This window comes from Cygnus atratus, chromosome 4 (assembly GCF_013377495.2).
Source record: "Cygnus atratus isolate AKBS03 ecotype Queensland, Australia chromosome 4, CAtr_DNAZoo_HiC_assembly, whole genome shotgun sequence".
NCBI classification, from domain to species: Eukaryota; Metazoa; Chordata; class Aves; order Anseriformes; family Anatidae; genus Cygnus; species Cygnus atratus.
Window position 1 is genome coordinate 60,189,692 of NC_066365.1, and position 21,902 is coordinate 60,211,593.

General features: G+C 33.6%; 1 protein-coding gene across 2 annotated transcripts in view; it reads right to left on the reverse strand.

Moving 5' to 3' along the window:
- Nucleotides 1–21,902, reverse strand: part of SLIT2 (slit guidance ligand 2) — a 261,157-nt gene that overhangs the window by 25,696 nt on the left and 213,559 nt on the right. For both annotated transcript variants that reach the window (XM_035554559.2, XM_035554545.2), the window contains 5 exons: nucleotides 20,537–20,608; nucleotides 18,022–18,185; nucleotides 11,820–11,944; nucleotides 11,591–11,688; nucleotides 10,042–10,181 (listed from right to left, as the gene is read on the reverse strand). In XM_035554559.2, the coding sequence (XP_035410452.1) occupies nucleotides 10,042–10,181; nucleotides 11,591–11,688; nucleotides 11,820–11,944; nucleotides 18,022–18,185; nucleotides 20,537–20,608 (599 nt within the window). The remainder of the gene's footprint in view (nucleotides 1–10,041; nucleotides 10,182–11,590; nucleotides 11,689–11,819; nucleotides 11,945–18,021; nucleotides 18,186–20,536; nucleotides 20,609–21,902) is intronic.

Below are 21,902 nucleotides of genomic sequence, written 5' to 3' on the forward strand. Positions count from 1 at the left end.
AAGATATGTGTACACACACACATATATATGACAACTCAATTACAAATAATAAAAAAATATGTTTGTTCAGTACTTATAAGCCTAGGACAAAAAAACTTTCTAAACATTCCCAAGATTATCACTCCTAACAGTATACCACAGACCTTCCAATATGACACACTGAGCCTATCTTTCCAGCAGGGCTGTAGGTTTCCTGTCTCTGTAGGCACAATAAGAGGTCAGTGGAAAAAAAAATAATACTTTTTCAGAAGACGAATTAGGACTGGTGTTATAGAAGCAAGCAACCTACTGTCAACTTCACTGAATTGGCATTGATTTTGGTACAGAAGAGAAACTGGGCCATGGCTTAGATTACTATAGACTTCTGAAGTTTCTTGAAGACTTCTAAGTGAGCAGTGTCTAAGCATGTCCATTTTTTTATTTTTTATCCAGGTACTTATAACATAATTTCTTAGAGTACACTGCATTTTAGTAGTCATGAGTTGATGGTGTTAATGTCTTCAGAACTACACTGAAAGTTGAATTACCTCACAAAATGTTCAGGGATGCTTGAAAAGTCTTAATTCCCAAGTCATAGCTGGGAATCCTGCATATAGGCTGAGAGTAAAACTAGACATTTAGGATTTAAAAATGCTTACAGTTTTGAAAAGTATCCAATTCAAATTGTAAAATCAATGTTATACCACCAGACCTACTGCAGCCAAATGGTTTGAAAGTATCATCAGATGCTTTTGAAATTATGGTCAGATTTTGATTTGAGTAGTCTGTGGAAACTTTCCACAATATAAAGGAAGATTAAAAAAACAACACTTGTCTTAAAAAGACAGGGCTTTATGTGCTGTGATAGAGTAAAAGGAAGGAAAGTATCTCTGCATTTGGAAATTGTACACAGTGTGAAATAAATCAGAATCATATAATTGCAGGGAGCTTTCAATTAAACAGTTAGCAACCAGCCTAGGAAAGGAAACTGGAACCAACGAAAGGACGTTGTAAACATGGTGTTCCATGCAGTGAAGATGTAGTGAAAGGAGAATGTTCAAAGCCCTATGAACAAAAAGGTCAATTTTACAGGAAGTACAAACTCTTTCATTATAAAGAAACAGTAGAATTCATGACAGACTTGCACACAGAATCAATAAAAAGAAAAAAAAATCGAAGATGGAATCCAAAGAATTTACATCAGATACTGAACTTCTCAATGAGAATATAAGAAGAACACCCTCCCTGCAACCCCCCCCCCAAAAAAAAAAAAACAAAAAACACTAGTTCTTAATTTGTACTGTTAACAGATATATCTTCTGAGTGGAGCTTTTCCATAATGAAAACATAACTGTTTGAGGAAAAGTAAATAGAAAAAGTAAGTAGAAATACATGACACGGAATCTGAATCACTAAATAATAGCTTCCTCGTAAAGTAACATCTCTTTTAGCATATTGAATAACCAATGTGTTATTCAGAATTTAACTGAGACAATGGTGAAGGGGAGAAAATAATTTTGTTGAAATGAAAAGAGTGATGAAAGTGAAAAGCTCACTGAAGGAAATATCAGATTTATCTAGTTATGCTTCTTGGCTTTACTGGAAGGAAATGTTAGAGAGTTCTCTGATTTTAAAAAACATGGAATGTTTTTAAAACCATTCTACAAAATAATGTAAAACAATTGTGAAAAAATGTCTCAGTTCAAGGAAGCTTACTACCAGTGTGTCTGTACCTTCTTTTACTCATCATATAACAATACTAAGGCTGTTGTAACTGAGCTTGGCTAAGTAACCACGTTTTTGAAGATGACAATGGGAACATTATTGTACACAGAAAAAAAAAAAGCAACAGACTAGTTTGTTTAAAAAGAAGCAGTACATAAAGTGTCAAAAAATCAATGAAAAAGTTCCAAAATTTAATTAGAAACTGTTCTGTTTTCATGAGACATCTTAAAAGCTATGGAGTCTGGTTTCTGGTACGTAGTAGCACTAAAACCAGTGGAACTCTGTGTGATCGACAGTCTGAATGAAGGCAACCCTCCAACATCAAAACTGGAATATTTGCTGAGATTTTACCACTAGATATAGATGATGTTTCAGATATAAACAGTCAGACAGCACTATTCAATATTCATAATGAGTTGTGTGCAACCCTTGATTACCTAACCAAAGATATAAGTTGCTAGATTCACAGGTCAGTTTTTGTTTCCTCTGTGTATATTAATACACTGTTATGATTTGATGACATTATAAATCATAGAAAAAAAAACCTTTGGATTTTCCAATATATAAAGACATATAGTACAACAAATGATAAAGAACAATGCAATGATATGAAAAATGATTTACATCATTGCTATTTTGCTAATTGGACAATAAATTTAAAATATAGTTATATAAAGGAATGTGACCCAGTATATTTCTGAACGAAGAGAAGAGCGCTAAGACAAATGAACATGGGCTGCTGAATATTACAGCACATTGAAAATTACAGACAAGCTTACTGAAGAAACAAGCATAAAATCACCAGTGTATTAGCAAAACTGAGTATGATATTAGAATATAAATTAGAGAAATGATTCAAAAGAAAGAATGGTCAATTTTAATCATCATAATCATTTTTTTGCTAGAATACTTATTAATTGCTCCAAAACTAAAATACCAAATACATACTGCAGAATTATGGGTAATTACTAGTACAGCAGGATTTTCTATGTGTACATATTTATCTGTTCCAGCTTCTGAACTTGCCTGCCATAAATTGTGAGTTAACTTCTGCAGTCTGTTTTATGAGCTAGGTATTATAGTCGGAGTGTTTGATTTGGTGTCTCTATTAATTACTTCTGACTGAAATAGTCAACAGACTGTGGGAATGGTTAGGAAACTTTAGTGCTACTTAACAAAATATATACAGAAGTTGCTGCATTTTTATGAAGTCTTGAATTTGACAAACAGTAGACAACAAAGTATTTAAAGTACTGAGCTCACTATTCACAAAAGACAAAAATATCTACTCTACAGGGGATAATGTAGCTTATTTTTTTTCACAGTTACAGAAGGAAGCAGTTTATAATATTTAATTTATATATTTTTTTGGAATTGGAAAATATTTTTGGAACTTAATTTTAAAGTAAAATTCTAAATGTGATTCATTGCTAGACTTTTCCCGTCTTTTACCATTGCTTACCTCTGTTCAGCTATGTCTCATGCTTGTAGATCTGCAAGATGGGGCTTATTTAGTTTAACATTTTAAATTATTTTGTATGTATGCTGTTTGGCAGAAAAAAAAAAAAAAAGTAACTTTAGGCAGATAAGCTTTAAGACACTTAAGGAAAACAGAACAATGGATCATTTGCTCCAGCAGGGGGATTGGACTAGATGATCTTTCAAGGTCCCTTACATTCCCTAGCATTCTGTGATTCTATGATCATAGACTAGAATCACTAATGGTAGTGATCAAACTAGTAGCAAGTGGCTTAGATTGCCAAGGATGTATACTCCCCCTTCAAGAAAATGCAGCTAGAATACTTTAATATACTTCAAATGACTGTACTATTGTATATTATGAGCTTGACTACTAATCTTCATGAAAGAAAATTTTACAAGTGATGAAAAGCAAGGGTAGCAAAGGTATTGTTTTATTCTTAGAAGTTGTAACGTTAGTGTGTAATTCTTACAAGACTGAGGATTATGATCCTGATTTAATAAAATAATTAGAATTTTAATCAAGTTTTATATGGTATGATTTGCATTTGATTGCTTGCATGCTTAAACTTTAGGCAGGTACTTATTTGGTTACCAACTGAATTGAAAACTCCTTTATTGTAGCAGCTAGAAGGCCATGTAATGAAGTTTTGAAAGATATGAAGCTAGAATTTACATCTGTGTCTAGGGCTTGCCTAAACTGAGATGATTACTTAAAATTATCCTTTCTTCCTACAACTGTCACAATTCAAAAGATGTATGCCATGATAAAACTGACTGATCCTTCAAGCAAGTTATAGACCGATAATTGACTTTCATGTTCAGCTGGCAAGAAAATACAAGCATTTATCACACACATCTGCTTAACTTTGATGCTGAACTTAGTTCATATCCCTGGGTCTTTGATAATTTGTTTGTGAGAAATGTATTCTTGATAAAATCAGTAATTTTAACATGTTATAGTTCACACTTGTGTCATACATTTACAATGACTACAGTTCTGTTTAGGATTCATTGCCTTTCTACCTTTTATCACATTTTAAAGACATGCAAAATACCAGCAAGCCTAATTATACACAAATAACATCTGTTTCAACTTGAAATTGGGACTTGAGTCTTTCTACAGTCACATCTTCAGTTTACATTCCATTTAAAAAGCCATATTTTCATGGACATAGAAAATAAGGTTGGGTTTTTGTTTGTTTGTTTCATTTACAAAAGAAAATCCTAAAATTTTTCAGTTTACACTGCTGGAAATCAGTGACAAACCAAATTTTATCCATAAATCACTGATGCTGAACAAGTTATTGTAGTCTGCTTGGCTGATTTACTATTAAGCATACAAATATATTTGCAAGGATAACACAGAACTCAATTTTTATATTTCTCTAAACTGAGCTTTCACTTTTTCTAGTTTTCCTAGTGTCAAATACTCTTTTTATAAAATCAAACAGTTTCATACTGGGACAGTAACAGAACACTATAGACATAAAAACTTAGGAAGTGACAAGGGGGAAAGAAAAATGGGGAGCTATCTTTTCTGTCCAAATAATAACAGTAAAAGGCAAATAGAGGAACATGTCTAAATTGAATACAACTTTAATCATGGAACATCTACAGTTGGAATTACTTTCTGGAAATGTCTGTTTCACTCTATCATTTGCAAAGGGTATTTAGACTCTGAATTTAAGTTGTAAGAATAATTCCCCAGATGTCTAAATTAATCAAAATTGATGGGATAATTGCAGACTTGCTCTACATGCCGTTTAGCGGTTAATGAAAAATATTTTTCATTACTAGTGAAATATTATATTGTTTTATAGACAGCACAATAGGTTTATCAAATTAACTTGATGGCAAATACACTACAAGATGACTTGACTCATTTGCTTTCAAAACTATAAAGCTAGTTGTAGAAATATAAATAACTATAAGTATATAAATATAACTTTATAAATATACTGTTACTGATTATGTTAGTTCTCAGATTGCATAGATCAGCTTGTACAGAAGTTGGTTTACCTCTGTTAGTGAAATAGGTGTTAGGCAGAAACTTTTAAAACTAAAAAGATCAGGAACATCCAAAGTTAGTGTCATAAATATTTCCACCATTACCTTTCCTGTACAACAGTCTGAGCTTAATGTGTTCATTTCAGATATTTTAGATATTTATGGCAAAAAAAAAAAGGTCACAGATATGATAAGCAAGGGGATTGCCATTTTATACTCCAGAAAAATTTCTAGTACCATCATCTAATGAAGAAATTACAGCAAAACAGTGCTATATAATACAGAATACATTAGAACGGAACCAAGGTATGTTTTAAAAATAATGAGACTAAAGATTTCAGAAGATCACCATGTAAACCTTTTTGTTAGTCCTATCAGGATGCACAAATTTCTAATATATCTGAAAAAAAAGACAGTGAAGGTAGTATTAAAGTACTCCTGCACAGTGATCTGTAGCTTAAACAAGATTCTTTTGACATGTATTCACAGCTAGATCAAGGTGCCTGATTTGAGGATTTGCAGTGAGCTTTCTAAATGATACCTATATACGATTCATTTGATCTTATTTAAGAACTGAAATCCATGCACCTTTAAGGAAAGGAAAGTGAAAAAACAAAGTAAGTGAAAATAGGCTTAAAAGACAACTGACCTTTTTCCACTTCATTCAGATTAGCAGCTTGCAGTGACAAAGACAGAAGAGACAAGAGACTTTTTACATTGTAATACAACAGCATAGCACATTAAGCTAATGCACAACTATAGCAGCAAGAGAGGTTGATTAGCAAAATGAAGCAAGCTTCAGAGTCTCACCTACAGCAGAGCAAAACAAACAGAAAAGGTAAGAAGTACATGCCACTGGTGGCATAGGAAAGGTTTTAGTTTTGGATCAGTTAGATCTGTGATCTAATGACTGATGGCAATGAGCAAGAGAAATGATCATCTGTAATCTATAGAATGTACATAAAATGACCTGATGTTTACTAGATTGAGTTTAAAATAAAGGAGATGATAATGTTTACAGAATAGCAGAGTTAAAGAGTGCAGGACATAGTGATGCATTTTAAATGTTTTATTTCTCAAGGTTTCATCAGACAGTCTGAATGTCTGATGATTGCATTTATTTCCTGTTACTTCACAGTTAGTCTGTGATCTTAAGAAAGCTCACAGTATCATGCAAATACCTTTCTTTGTCTTTCCACCTGTAATTGTGGAGGCAATTGTAAAACTTAACTGAGGCAGAGAAAAAATGGATTCCCGATTCTTAAGCAATAACATAAGCTAACAGGCTTTTATATATATATGTAATATATAAAAATATATATATTAAAATCAACAATGCTTAATTGAGAAGTGTCAATTTTCATCAGATTTTTAGAAAAGGCAGAAAGTGACTGTTTGGTTTTGCATTATAACATTCCCCATAACATTTTTTTTTGTATTTTTTATATGTATTTCCAGAGGTGAGATTCCAGTAAGCCTTCTACATAAAATTAAAACTTTAAATAAGAATGATTTACAATTCATACCAACAGGTTCCAACTGACTTCTTTCTTATATTATGCTGTGTGAAATATAAAGCATGTTTGTAGATAACCATTCACTCAAAAAAAATATTCTGGGCTGGTGCACTTCCACATCCAGTATATATGTTCTGTGACATCTTGAACATAAACAATTCAACGCATGGCCAATAAAATTAAAAGAGAACAGGACAAGTCTATGGTGGTATTTTTCTGTTATATACACTGTCCAAGCCTCCAGCACCTTACAGCCCAGGGACTTTCTAAGCTAGAGATAAATACCTTTGTATTTAAAAATACATATATTTTTCAATCTGCTGAGTATATAGACAGTTTTCCTGATGGTTAGTTTATTTTTGCCCAGCTAGTACAGGAATTCATCAAGCGAAAAATACCTTCCATAAAAACAAAACAAAACAAAACAAAAAACCACACCACATTAGCAATATGCAAATCTGATTTTAACCTGTTAGAACAGATACCAAGATCCAAATGCTTATAAAGTTCCTCATGAAAAATCACTGTATCTATACTTGGCAGGGATTTTGTTACTTATCTTTGAAATCAAGTTATTGGCCAGAGAAAAAAATATGTTATAAATAATTTGGTATCGCATATACACTAGAGGCAACTGTAAGATTATTTTGTATTCTGAACACTACCATTTCTAGATCCCAATGTGTCCAGACTATTGTCAGTTTAACTTTTAATGCTCCAAGTTATTTAATTACTATGCAAGATCAGGGATGACAGGTGTAAAGACCAGCTTGATGTTTTACATTTTCTCCTTACAACTCATCTGGATTAAAACTAACTTAAGATCTCACACCTTGTGTCTATCTTCAGATGCTTTGTAAGACAGTGTACTGTAGAATTCTGCACTGTATCCTGTGGAATGAAAAAAATGAAATTTTGCTACAACTTATGTCCAATTTATCTATGAAATGAGGCTCTGGTCTTGCATGTGTGTCTGTTTTTGGTAACGTGTTGAAATAATCTAATGAGATAGTGTAAAATCTCAACAGTTTTTGAGAACAGAACAGCTAAACTTACTGATTACCAATAGATTGTTTTGATTTATTTTTGAGCTGGTGAGAAGATTCTCACCTATTCACAGGACTTACTGATTTCAGTAACAATTATGACTAGGCACCAAATCCATAAAAGCAAATCTGTTTTTCTAAAAGGATTACTGTTAGGAAACAAGAACACTTGCCATATAAACTCATAGCATTTTCCCTTTAGAATTAGGCACAAACTGTTCTACAGCAACAGCAGCCTCCTCAAAGAAAAGTAATCGCCACTTCCTCAGTGATGAGTCAAATTAAAAAATACACTTTATTTTATTTAAACTAAAAACAAAACTGCAATACAAACATCAAGTTAAATATCTTACCAATCCTTATGCTTCCCTTTTTGCTCTAACCATATACATACATATATATAGAAATGCTACAATTGAAGTTTCAATTGTAAATATAAAACATACATTTCAATTACCATACTACAGAAATACAAGAGGCGCACTTAATCAAAATTTTAGGCTAGCACACATAAACATGCCTTTGTATCCACTCCATGGATATTTAATGCAAAGCAGTCCTTCCCATGGGATATTGTGAATACAACAAGCTATTGGCCCTAGCAGTCCAAATGCACCTAGAGCTATGTCGAAAATGAAGAAACAGGTTAACATGCAAAAAAACTGCGAAACTGCTGAGGAGAAATGGACGTGCAAATGAACTGTCTGCTATTTAATAAGTACATGAAACCTCCTAGCATGAAATCACCAAACAGGAAAACTCAGCTCGTGTGACTGGTTTGCTCTCTACCATCCTACACAGCAGAGTATCCGATCCTTTTTAAAGGAGATGGCAACTGAATCTCGGGAATCTGAAGCTTGACTCAGACATAGCTAAAATATTAATTATCTGAGAAATAACAAACATCTGCCACTACTTATTGAAGCGGTTACCTGTTATTTTTTTCTAAGGCTTGAATTGTCAGTTGCTTCTAGGTATTAAGGTAGCAGTACCTGGCAAATGAGTATGGTTAAGCAGAAGGTTATGTCTAATTTTCCAGATGTGGACCACCCAGTTGTTCTTATGTATCTTATTCTGTCGACTTAACCTTTTAACCTGTATTGCTTTAGGTATTGTGGCTCATTCTGCAGGAAGAAATTTCTTCCAAACATTTACTCAGAATAAGTACTGCACAAATACATATATTAGATTATGAAGTTGCATTTCTTTTACCGGTGTTCTATCATTTTCACTCACTGTGGGTTTCCAAGATTTAAATACTGACTTTAAATTTGAATGCCCTAAATCAATTGAGCAATCCTGTAGGTTGTAGAACTAATGATGGAAATACCTTGGATTAAAAAGGTGCTAATTTTGTTTACAATAAATAAAATTACTTCATGAGTTCACCTCTCCTCACAGTCATCCAAAGCTCAAATTTAGTGTTCCCTGAGGGCATTAAAAAGCTTATCTGACAGCCAAAATAGGATTAATTATAGTTACTATATAGGATGACTAGGTATATCTAATTCCTAGGTTATGGAGGATTTGACATTTCTTTGTCATGTATTTCAAATCATGGTTTTGTGAATTTAAGCTCTGCATTCTTCTAGTAGTCCACTAGCTGACAGAAAATAGATGTCTAGAAAAACTGAACAACATATCAACAGAAACAATAGATCCTAATTCTTGTTCTCCAGTGTTCCTGTTGTAACTGTTCTTCATTCTCACAGAGATTGTGAAAATAAGCAAGAGACCCTCTGTTTCAAAGAAAGAAAGGGTAATGCTTTGGCCTGGCTGCCAACTGATAGAAATGAACAATTTCACACACTCTAATAATGCTATTTTCTTGTGTGCTAGAGCAGAAAGCATCACAATCTGCATTAATCTTTCTACAGGAGGGCAGGACAGCAACTAGGGACGCCAAATCCAGTTCCCTACTGGCACAGATAGATCCTTTTTTGCCCTGGTAGCAGCTTGGACAATGTAAGACAAAAGAAGATTTTTCAGATTTCAACAACTAGAGGGATTCTTCACTGGACTGGTTGGTTTAGGTAAACAGATGTAAGGGACGCATTTTGAAAGAACTTTTAAATATCAAAATGTTGTAATTTCAAAACAGAGGAATTAATGAATGGGTGTAAAGTCTACTTTTGACTACAAGCCTTACTGAAGAAAAATATTGAGGGAAACTTGACTTTAAACTAATTGTAGAATGACCACTAATTCATCTGCAAACTGAAAAACATGACTGTTTCTCTACTAGGAATTCTTGAATTACCTGTACTTGCTCTTTATACTCTTACCTGTATATTCAGGTGGACAGAGGCAAGTATAGTTATTAATTCCATCCACACAAGTAGAATTATTTTCGCAGTCATTGTCTTCACAGTCATCCACATTTATTTCGCAGTTTTCACCTTCAAATCCATCTGCGCAAGTGCACCTGTAATACAGAAAATAAAACCGACCACATGAACTTTTTAGCTGGGGAGACCAGACAAGAAATACTGTAATTAATAAGTACATTAATTCATAATCACTATCCCCTCTAAAGGAAAATGGATGATATAATATAAAAAACCATATAACAAACATTACCAAAATATTTCAACATTTTATGTTACAGAAAAAGCAGCAACAATAACAATTTGTGCCTTTATTTTTAGTTAAAGGAGTTTAAATTTCATAACTGGGCACTCCTTTAGAAACACCTGTTATATTATAAAATGAGATTATATGTCTTTTATTTATTTTTGTTAATTTAAACACATGGAAAAGACTGTGGAATCAGGGATTAGTATGTAGTACTACTATTCTACTATCATTCAATTAAATGCACCATCATAAAGCTCTGTTTAAAGTTCCAAGTACAATACATGTATTAATATAAAACAAAGACTATATAAGCTCTTCAAAGCTGTAATTTTTATTTTGCTTTTACATATGTTTATGCAAAGCAAATATATAAAAAGGTAGTAAATGTAAAAGGTCACTCAAATATGACCATAAATGCATTTACATGCAATTTGCAGTATCTGTAACTCCTGCAACTTTGATTATAAGATTGCTTTAATTTTCAAAATATGTAGTGTTTAAACAAATAAATTAAAAAAGTCAAATTCTGAGATGTGATTATGTCACTTTAAATTCTAGAGGCATAATATTGAGATGTATATGCTTAATTTTTAATAGAAAACTAATTTTTGGGCAGAATTTATGATAAAAAATGAGAATAATGTCTTAACGAATTGCAGGATAATGAATTGTTTCTTTCTGAAGTGTCATTTTTAACAAGCTTGAGGTGTAGATTATTAAATGACTAATAATTTCACAGAAGAATGCTAAAGAACTTTATTTCATAATTCATGAAGTACATCTGGAGTAATTGTACTGTGTGATTAAATAACTCAAGATTAAAAATGCTCACAGCATGTTTATCTGCTGGCATAGTGAGTTTCAAATGAATCATTAATTTTCTGTTTCACTGGGATTTACATTTTATCATTTACATGCTGTCTGTTGAAGTAATACACACAACACCAGATGAATTGTGAGATTTTTTCAGCAGGGATCTAGACAGCTATTAATTAGCATAATGGAGTCAATACTATGTTGTCTTGACCTGATAAGCCTCAACTAATCACAATCATTTGTTGTTGTTTTTAACACTGTCAGAGCTTTAGAAGCTTTCCATGGACAGTAACATGTTCTGAAAACTTGAGAAGCACTGAAAACCTGACTTTGTGGTGCAATTACCAACAAAGAGAACCCAAAGATTAACACCAAAGTTATTTCATATATTATAAGAGTCAATAGATTTCCGTTCTGATATTACAATTAAAAACAACTTACCAAAACCCATCTTTTTCTCCTTCTTTCAGATGACAAGTTCCACCATGGTTGCATGGGTTACTGATGCAGGCATGAATAGGAATATCACAATCTTGACCCTATGCAGGGATCAAGGACATCATTTAAAAAAATACAGACTCTAGTGGAGTAAATTAAAACTCCTTATAAATGTTAAAAGGGAGAGGCTTACATTTCAGTAATATTTTTTTCTTCTTCATTCATTACCTACCTTGAAACCATATGGGCAAGTACATCTATAGAAGTCAACTGGATCATTGTTGCAGGTTCCATCATTTTTACATGGATTCGATAAGCAGGGGTTACATTTTGCGAGAATATTAACATCCACGGGCCCTTAAAAATACAAATGTGATAGTCATAAACGAACTAACACTGATTTATACTTAACAGGATATATTTGCACATTGCTCTAATTTTAAAAACAATGTTTGTATTTTAGACTCTGTTATTTCTACATGAATTGAATGCTTGACTACCCGTAATTCCTCTAATGTGCCCAAATACATTTGGGGTTTAATTTTTTTGGTTTGATTTTTAATTATCATGTTAAAAAAGTAAAAAACTGACCCAAAAATGATTCCTATATCCCCATTATCTGAAATCTGCACAGTTTTGATCCATGATAATTACCTTTCCTTTTTATTTAATGAAGAATACAATTTCAGCTTTTGTCTCTTTAGTGGGTAGAACCTGCCTATGAGAAAAAGAGCTATACAGTTTCTAACCCCTCCCTTGGTGGTATTACTGAGAACACAATTTTTAATGTTTTTTTTGTTTGTTTGTTTTAATTTTTTTTTTTCAGGATCACATAGGACTGAGGGCAAAAATGAACTGGCAGAATTACCTGTAAATTGGTTGAATGTCTTGAACTATAATGTTATAAACTGTATTGTCCAAGCTATCTCAACATAAGTAGGTCTATATTGCAGCTTGCTCTGTTATGGAGTCAGCTACAGTTCTGTACATTGCTGCATTAGTTGAGCCCCAAAATAGCACAGACTATACCATGAATATATGTGCAAATAAGGGCTGCCATCAATGCCTGTGGTCATGTTTCTTATATTAATGATTATAACAACAGAATTTAGAAATGAATAATGACAAAATCTAAAGTTTCACAAGCCAGACAGAGCTGTGACTGAGATCTTTAGAGTACATAAATCTTATCCCTATAACATAAATATTTATTAGACATTTATTTATTTTTCATTGCTTTACAATTGTAGTAGTTTTTTTTTTTCCACATTGAGTTTTCAAATTAAAAACCATCGATTATTGTTTTGGTGTTGTTTTTGTTTTTTGTTTTGTCAGACAACCAAAGAAATTACTAGTTATTTGTTTAAATTTAGAAATCACCTGCTTATAATAATGCTTCATTTTCTTATGCTTTATGAAAATTGAAAGATTGATTACTGTAAAAGAAAACAGGGTTGAATTGGCCAAATGCCTATTAAGAGAATGAACACACATTCTCTACTACTTCCGGCTTTATTGCCTGATGACATTATTGCCTCCAGCTTATTTTCATATTTAACCAATGGAAAAAAATCTATAGTTATCTACAGATAATTTGTAAATTTTAAAGAATAACCAGTGATTTCTCCAGTGACAACACACACACACAGACACACAAACACACACACAAAAAAAGACTTCTCAGATCTACTGGGGGTGGAACTGCCTGATTGCTCTCATCAAAATGAGCCAGACTGCAATGTTTTTCAAACCAACAGTGCACTTTTACTGAGGTATGGTGGGTTTTGTTTTGTTTTGTCTTTACTCAGATGTCTTAACTTTCTTATTTTTTCTTTGGAAATTAAACTCAGATAAGTCATTGAAAAGGAGCTGGCATGGAAGGAAGCCATATGATTATAAAGATACAGTAGGGATGCTGGGAATAGGCTGAAAAATTTTTCTCTTTATCTGCAGTTGCTGGTATCCATCTGTGTCACAGTTTGCAAGCAAATGCAAGGAGATGAACACGGTAATTTGTGACAATTGCCAAAGTCACCATCTGTATGGATCATTGACTATTCTTGTCTTCATTACCTTATTGTGAAAGAAAAATCTATAGTTGATTATAGCTTGTTAAAGCAGCAAACAGTAAAGGTAGGTGAGTTGAAACAAACACCATAGAATTAACATACAGAAAGTCTTGCCTATTTACTGTAGACTATTTCTGGTTATTGATAGATTGTATTAAAATGTTCTGTGAAAAATATATGGAGTGAGAAGCACATACATAAAAGAAGATAAATTGTAACACTGTTCTGTAGCCTTACAGTCTCTGCTTCCTTGTCTCAACTGATTAGGCTGAACATGATGGCCTCATTTCTACTTCTTATGAAATAAACTGACAATTATTTGGCATGAATTAAAAAAATATTCAGTAACTGAGGTTATTTTCCTATATGGATTAGCAATCTAAATTTCACTTCTGAAAAAGAGCCAGCAAATGGGAACATGATTCCCAGCAAGATAGTAAACAACACTGATCTGATTTTGTGTCATAAGCATTTATTTCAAATTACTAAGTATGGAGGATCCAATGAAAATGAACATCAATTTGATTCATCATTTTTCAGCTATAAGATCAAAAAAAAAAAGTTTTAGATTTTTTTTTACTTAAGTCTAATGAAAAGGAAGTTCTGGAACCTATTCTCATTTTCACTATATCATTCCTTCCCTTATCTGCTTGCATGTGTTAAAAGACCTGTATATGAAAAGAAAATATTCTGTATGAAATAGAATACCCTATTGTTTAACTTTTAACACTGCAGAAATATATATATCCTTGAATAAGCTATAACTGAAAAAAAAATCTTAAAAGCAAAATAAACACTGTTCTTTCATAAAGAGTGAAAAATTAAATGCATATTATTTTATTGGTAAATATAAACACACACACTCGTTTATTTGTCTAATATTTTTGAAGAAAAGCATAATATAAATTCTCCCAAGACCAGTTTCTAGAGAAACCTTTGCAAGAAAAACTTGAAATCCTGACTTTTTATGACTCGGGAGCTCCTATTTGCTCTTGTATATGGCCTCAAAATCAGTATTTGCAGAGTCACTCATATCAAAACTGCTTTCACTGATTTCAGTACAATGCAGTGGCAATGATCATTTCAATTGCGTTTTTCAGACCCTGAATCTAGGCTTTTAAAATAACAAACCTTTTCATATAACTATGTTAAATGATATATCATGAAGAGTCAGTTCTAAATTCATCAAAGGGAGAAACAAACAGTAAACATGCATGTCTTAGGAAAGAAGTCTGTCTGAGGTTCACAAAAGGAAGGTCAGAAGGTTTGTTCTTAAACGTATCACCCATTCCATCACTTACAACCTTACCTGGTATCAGAAAACCACAAGGCCCTGGAATCTCTAGAAGCAGGGCATGGACGGTAAAGGAGTAAAAGATTGAGAATCTGTTAGAGGCCACATAAAAAAAAAAAGGGGAAAAAAAAAGGCAAAAGAAAAAAAAAAGCCCATAAACCTAGAAAAAACAGCTGCAAGAAGAAAACACTAAGATGGTTCCTGGAGGAAAATAATTCATAATGTTAAGAGTAAGGTCCATTTTTATGGAATTTTATAACTGAGACTTCATTTTAAAATGCTCATTTTCACAGGAAACTATTTTTATGTGATTCAAATTCAAGCACCAGTTTCAGTTTGAACTGAATCCAGAGGTACTGATAGGAGGGAATTACACATTTTGCCTGTTAGTCTGTACGCAATAGCAGAAAATAAACAGATATATATCTGTAAAAAAAGTCAACTATTTCTTAATAGGAATATAGCATCTTTCTAATTCCTATTCCTACCCTCTGTCAAGGGTAGAGATGCCTTGCAGAGAGATCGTTACAAATTAGAGGGCTGGGCAATCACCAACTATATGAAGTTTAACAAGAGTAAGTGCTGGATTCTGCACCTGAGAAGGGGTAAACCTGGCTATACATACAAACTGAGGGATGAGAGGCTTGAGAGCAGCCTCACAGAAAGGGAACTGGGGATTTTGGTTAATAGCAAGTTGAATATGAGTCAACAGTATGTCCTGGCAGCCAAAAGGGCCAACCGTATCCTGGGGTGGATCAGACATGGCATTGCTAGCTGGTCGAGGGAAGGGATTGTCCTGCTCTGCTCTGGTGTGGGCTCACCTCAAATACTGTGTGCAGTTTGGGGCACCACAATATAAGAAAGACTAGCAGTGTGTCCAAAGGAGGGCTACAAAGATGAAGGGTCTAGAGGGGAAGATGTATAAGGAGTGGCTGAGGTCCCTTGGTTTGTTCAGCGCAGAGCAGAGCAGGCTGAGGGGAGGCCTCATGGCGGCCTGCAGCTCCCTCACGAGGGGAGTGGAGGGGAAGGTGCTGAGCTCTGCTCTCTGGGGACAGTGACAGAACCCGAGGGAACGGCATGGAGCTGGGACAGGGGAGGGTCAGGCTGGGTGTCAGGAAAAGGTTCTTCACCCAGAGGGTGGTTGGGCACTGGGACAGGCTCCCCAGGGCACTGGTCACAGCACCGAGCCTGCCAGAGTTCAAGAAGCATTTGGACAACACTGTCAGACATCTGGTCTGATTTTTGGGTGGTCCTGTGTGGACACAGGAGTTGGACTTGATGATCCTTGTGGGTCCCTTCCATCTCAGGAGATTCTATGATTCTAAGCAAAAGAAAAAATTACTTATCTTTGGATAACAGACATATGATTGTCTTATAGGGCCATCTTGTCATTGAAAAGCTGCTGAGTGGCAATCTGTGATTATGACATCTTCACAGAAGAACAGTGGCAGGAAAATTATTTCTCTCAAAGGTACCCATAGTACCAGATTTCTATTCCTGGAAGTGAAAGAAATACAATACTTTCCCTGCATAATAATACAAAGGATATTTTCTGATGGGCAAGAGGAAGTAAGATGTACTATTTGGAATGTCTGACAGAAAAATAATAACGATTGTAGGAAGGGGTGACTCATTTTTTAAAAATGACAGAGTTAGAAAATAACCAAAAAAAGTCCTTCATTTCACTTATATACCTACAACAATGTGTAATAAAAGCATAACTGCAATAATATTCTTCTGTGGATGCTTGTAGAGAAAACGATCAGATTGGCCACCAAATGTTCTATCTAAAATTAGACTAATGAACTTTGCAAAAGATGAGTGTCCTATGCAATTAACACAGGTATGACCTCAAAGAAATACTATTGAAAAATTCTAAGAAGAATTTGGAAGGATAATTAATTGGCATCACATACAAAATAATGGGTTGGATTTCCAGTGTTTTTTGATTACAAAAACATTTTTTCACAGAAAGCCTAATGAGAGAAGAATGAACAGAATGAATAGAACATTGTAAGGAACAACTTGGGATGAGAGCTAACTCTGGTGAAGTCCCAAAGCTTTTTTAAGGAAGAATTTACACCTTTGATAATGTATTAACAGATGAATACGTAAAAATAGCTTGAAGACTACCTATACTCTGAGAATAAGTTACTTCTACAAAAAATAAGATCATATTTATCTGATGCCTCAAAAATAACTATAAACTTAGTGACAACTTACAAGTATAAGCCTGAGTCTGAAAAATGAAGCTACAGCAGAAGCTGTGCTTCAAAATACTTAAAAGGAGAGAAATGGAGAGAATTGAGGAAGATTAAACAGCAAAACAAACTAAGTCTACTCTCACATATGAATCAAAAAGATACTGTTCTAAGACAAAAGATACTAAGGTTCAGAAAAAGAACCTGAGAGTTAAACAGAAATATTGTAAGTTGTCATAAAAGTGCCAATAACATTGGTACCAACACAGAGATAAATACTTCTTTCAACCCCCAAGAAACCTACCTATATAATAACATCTAGAATGAGACTTCTACAGGTAATCACATCTTTTATCTATTCTGTGTATTTTAGGCTTTCTTCTGAAACATCAAAGAAAACAGCATTCTGGGCATATTGATGCAATTACATACCACTGAGATAATGCAGACTGCTAGGATTACAGTTGTATTTACAGTTTTTACTGTAAACAGTCTGAAGGGAAAGGGCATTCTTTATTTAAGAGAAGTGTAGATGTTTAAATTTCAGTTCATTAGTGAGACAGTACCAGCTACCTATTTACATCTATATATTGATGAGTATTACACTGCAAATCAGACTTTTCTCCATCTCTTGATTGAAAAACAAACAAACAAACAAAAACAAACAAACAAAAAAGCAAACAAAACAAAATGTCATAGAAGTTTTTAAAATAAATACAATTCCTGAAAGGAACCAACAGCTAGATCCCTAAGTATGAGGAGAAATGATGACAAGAGTGAAGACACTGTAATAAATGCACAGTTGTAAATAAATATAAAAAATAAATGTATTATAAATGTGAATAACAAATAAACAATCACCAACAGTACCTTGGCAAGTAAATTTTTTAGATGGAGTTGTGAGTAGAAGTTTATCTGCCATTTCTCCAGGGCCAGCACAACGCGCAATACCAGGTTCTTTATATTCTGATTTTACCCAGTCAGACAGCCACTGCATGTTACAATCACAATAAAGAGGATTTGCTCCAATAGCCCTATGGAAAACAGATAAACAAAAAGGGAATAAAGTTTTAAATGTTTGTTTTTAGAAAGAGAGCCCAGAAAACTGAGGTTGGCAAAAATCTCAAACCACAAACCATACCTCCCCTCCAGCAAACTGACCCTAAGTGTAAGTGCATGAAGTGTCTACATTTAGGTTTTAAATCAAGAAGTAAGTTTTAACAATAAACTTGGTAAAAAACCTAGCCATTCTTACCTGCATTTCCATAAACTTAACTCTGTGTCACTTTTGGTATGTAATGGGCAATATCAACTGCATCATCAGAATGAAACTGATACTGGGAAATTAAGTTAGGAAGAATAAAATATTTCTTCCAAAGCAGCCCCACAAAGTTCCACCCAGGTATTTTTCCTTTTCAGTTTATGGCTCCCAGGCTGGTACAAACCATCTGTTTCTAAGCTTCCAAATTTGATTTAATTATTTCCTCTTTCAAGATCTCCCACTGAATTCACAACTATGTGCAGAATTCTGTAAGAGATCTCTGCTGTATACATAAATAAAACTACACTACCCCTTACATAAGAGCTGCCCTGTTGTGAAATTAAATCCTTTTCTTTAAATAAATTTGATTGTTTTTTTTTAATTAAAAAACAATTTAGCTAGAGATTTTGGGGATTAATTACTGTAAAGGTTTTTAAGCCTCTGTTTTGTTTTCCTATAAAGACATACCCATACTCATTTCAATAAAATAATTATAGAGCTTCTTTCAGATTGTTCCACAACTTTGGATAAGGGGATCTTCAAGAAAGGGAATAAAATCCTTGGCAAGCAAAAGCAAAGGTGGTAGAAACTACTACAGACACACTCTTTTCTGCCACACTAAGCCCTCTTAATTATTGTTACAGGCTTCCAGATGAACAGAAGAAATTTTATACACACACACATATACACGTTCATTCAGGCTTTAGTCAGAGCATTAACAAAAAATCAGACCTGGTAATATGGTCGTGTAATAGCAAACTTCCCATGTAAAGAGAAATACCTACAATTTGTCCAGGCCATATTCACAAGAATGAATGTCAGCCTGATGTCAGTGTGAACTGAGCAGCTGGCTCTGCTAAAATCAGAATGTTAGCAAGGATAATTGGTAATGTTAAGAAAAAAATAACAGCAAAGACAATCAAATCTATGTAAGCTTTACTGATTTTAATGTAGATGAGGTAGTCTAATAGTAGCATTTGAATTACTGATCAATGAATTAAAGCTTGACTGGGCTCATCAAATTTCTGAGAAATGGCAAATTAAATGTAAAAGTCCAATATTGAATTAGAAGCAGATTTGTTTTATTATTTTTTTTTAACAACCACAGCTATCCAGAAACATCAAAAATGGGTGCATTTAAAGGCACTAGTCAGCTTACTCCTTAAATGAAAGAAAAGATTTAATAAATACACATAAACACAGTGAGGTTTATAGGTAGGTAACTTGATCTAATCTAAGTTTCCATTGAAAATTAAGGACAGAAATAGTGCTTCAGATGATATTCTGAAATCAGATTCCATGCATTTAACGTCAAGAAACACCAGCACAGAAACATAGAATAATTTACGCTGGAAGGGTTCTTTGGAGGTCATCTAGTCCCACCTCCTGAACAAAGTGGGGCTTACTTCAAAGTCAGAGCAGGGTTGCTCAGGGCTGTGTCCTGCTGAGTTCTGAAAATCTCCAGGGAGGGAGATTCTGCTGTTTCTCCAGGCAACTTGTTCCAAAGCTAAATTACCCTCAAGGTGAAAAATTTTTCATTATGTCAATGAAACTTCCCTTATTGTGGCTTGTGACTGTTGACTCTCATCTTTCACTTTGCAACCTCTGAGAAAAATCTGTCTGTCATTGCTATAATTCCCTTAAAGGCTTAAAAACTGCTGTTAGGTCCCTCCTTGGCATCTCCTTCTCCAGGCTAAATAAAACCAGTTCCTTTACCTTCTCACAACTAACAGCACCCTCCCCACCTTGCCTACTTCTATCCTGGACTTGCTCTGTTTCATACACATCTACTTTGTACTGGAGAAACTGAACACATATTCCAGATGTGTCCTTACTAGGGCCAAGCAGAAGTGAGCAACCACTCTCCTCAGTCACCTTGCTCCTCGCTTACTAATTCAGCAGAGATCATCTTCAGCCTTCGTTGCCATAAGGGCACATGCCTGACATTCAATTTGCTGCCCAGCAGAAGGTCCAGGATTTTTCTGCTGAGCTGCTAGCTTTCTGTTCTGTCCCCAGCCTCTGCTAGGGTTGTTCCAGAGCAGGCCTTTGCATTTGTCTTTGTTCAACTGTATGAAATTTGCTAAACAACATAAAATCATTTATGTTTATCATTTGAATACTCACAGATGTGATAGTGCTGAGAGATCATTAAAAGCTCCTTCAGGAACAACAGAAATGTCATTGCCATGTAAAGACCTTAACAAGAAAATAAACAAAATATATATATATATATAAATCTCAGCAAATTAATTTCAGAAATTTCAGCTTTTGTAAAAAGTTTACATCTTTTCATATTTTTCAGTTCCTCTGTGTTTCCAGCCTTGTTTACTTAAGCTTTAATCAGCAGCCTACTCATCACTTGATTTTTTTCCTTATATTTTCATTTGATATGATTTATTTTTTTTAATTCAAAGAATAAAGGTCAGTCAAAGGTGTCTGCAAAGTACTTACTGGATTTAGGTATGGCCGAGGACTTATTTCTGACTTTTTTAGCAGTTCCCTGAAATTCCTGCTAATTTGGTTCATGCATTTTTTATCTTCCATCAATGCACAGAAAATACAGATATTGACTGTTCATGAATATAATTACTAAGGTTGATAGAAAAGGTTTTTAATAAGGTTTTAAATAAAGGTTTTAAATAAGGTTTTAATAAATGTTTTTAATAAGGTTTTTACTATTTTGATAGTAAAAACCTTGTTACGTGTCAATACCATCTCCTGTAGCAAACCTGCATGGAAATGTGTCCTGTTATTTAAATTCATTCATTTACATGTATATCTAGCACATACAGAATTATTAAGACTTGATCCACATTTACCTAAAAAAATAGACTGAGTTTATGTAAACACACTTAAATAATGCCATTCGTGAGACATTTGAGTCATTTAATCCAACTAAGCTATTCAATGAAGCTACTCAAATGAAGACAAAAATTACAGATTCAACTGGGGACTTTTGAGACAGAATTTCTGCAGGATTTTTTTTTGTTGTTTGTTTGTTTTATAACAAAAAGAAGGTGTAAACTAGAATGACCATTTTTTAATTTTCCTTTGTCACATTTTGCTGCTTCTCCCACTGCCCTTTCAACTATGGTCTTTCTAGTGCTAAAGTGGAATGTTTTCTTGGAATCAAAATATCTTTTATTGGTTTTGAATAGTTGATTATGATGGAAATACTCTCATATTAAACGAAACAATAAAGACAGATATCTATTGTTGGAATAAAAATCTTAAAAATACAGCTGCAAAAATACTTATATATATGAAAATTTATGTATGACATTTTTGTTAGACTTTAATTCTTATAACAAGCAAGAATATAACTCACAAAAGAGATACAGTCATGATTAAAAAGCAGAAAAATAAAGTGTAGGGGTTTGTGTATACATGTTGTCCAGGGTCGTATTATATGTTGTGCAGAATTTTGTAGTATACTTTCCCAGAATGAAAACACTAAAGAGTTTCAAGACTATGTAATTATCACTTCTCA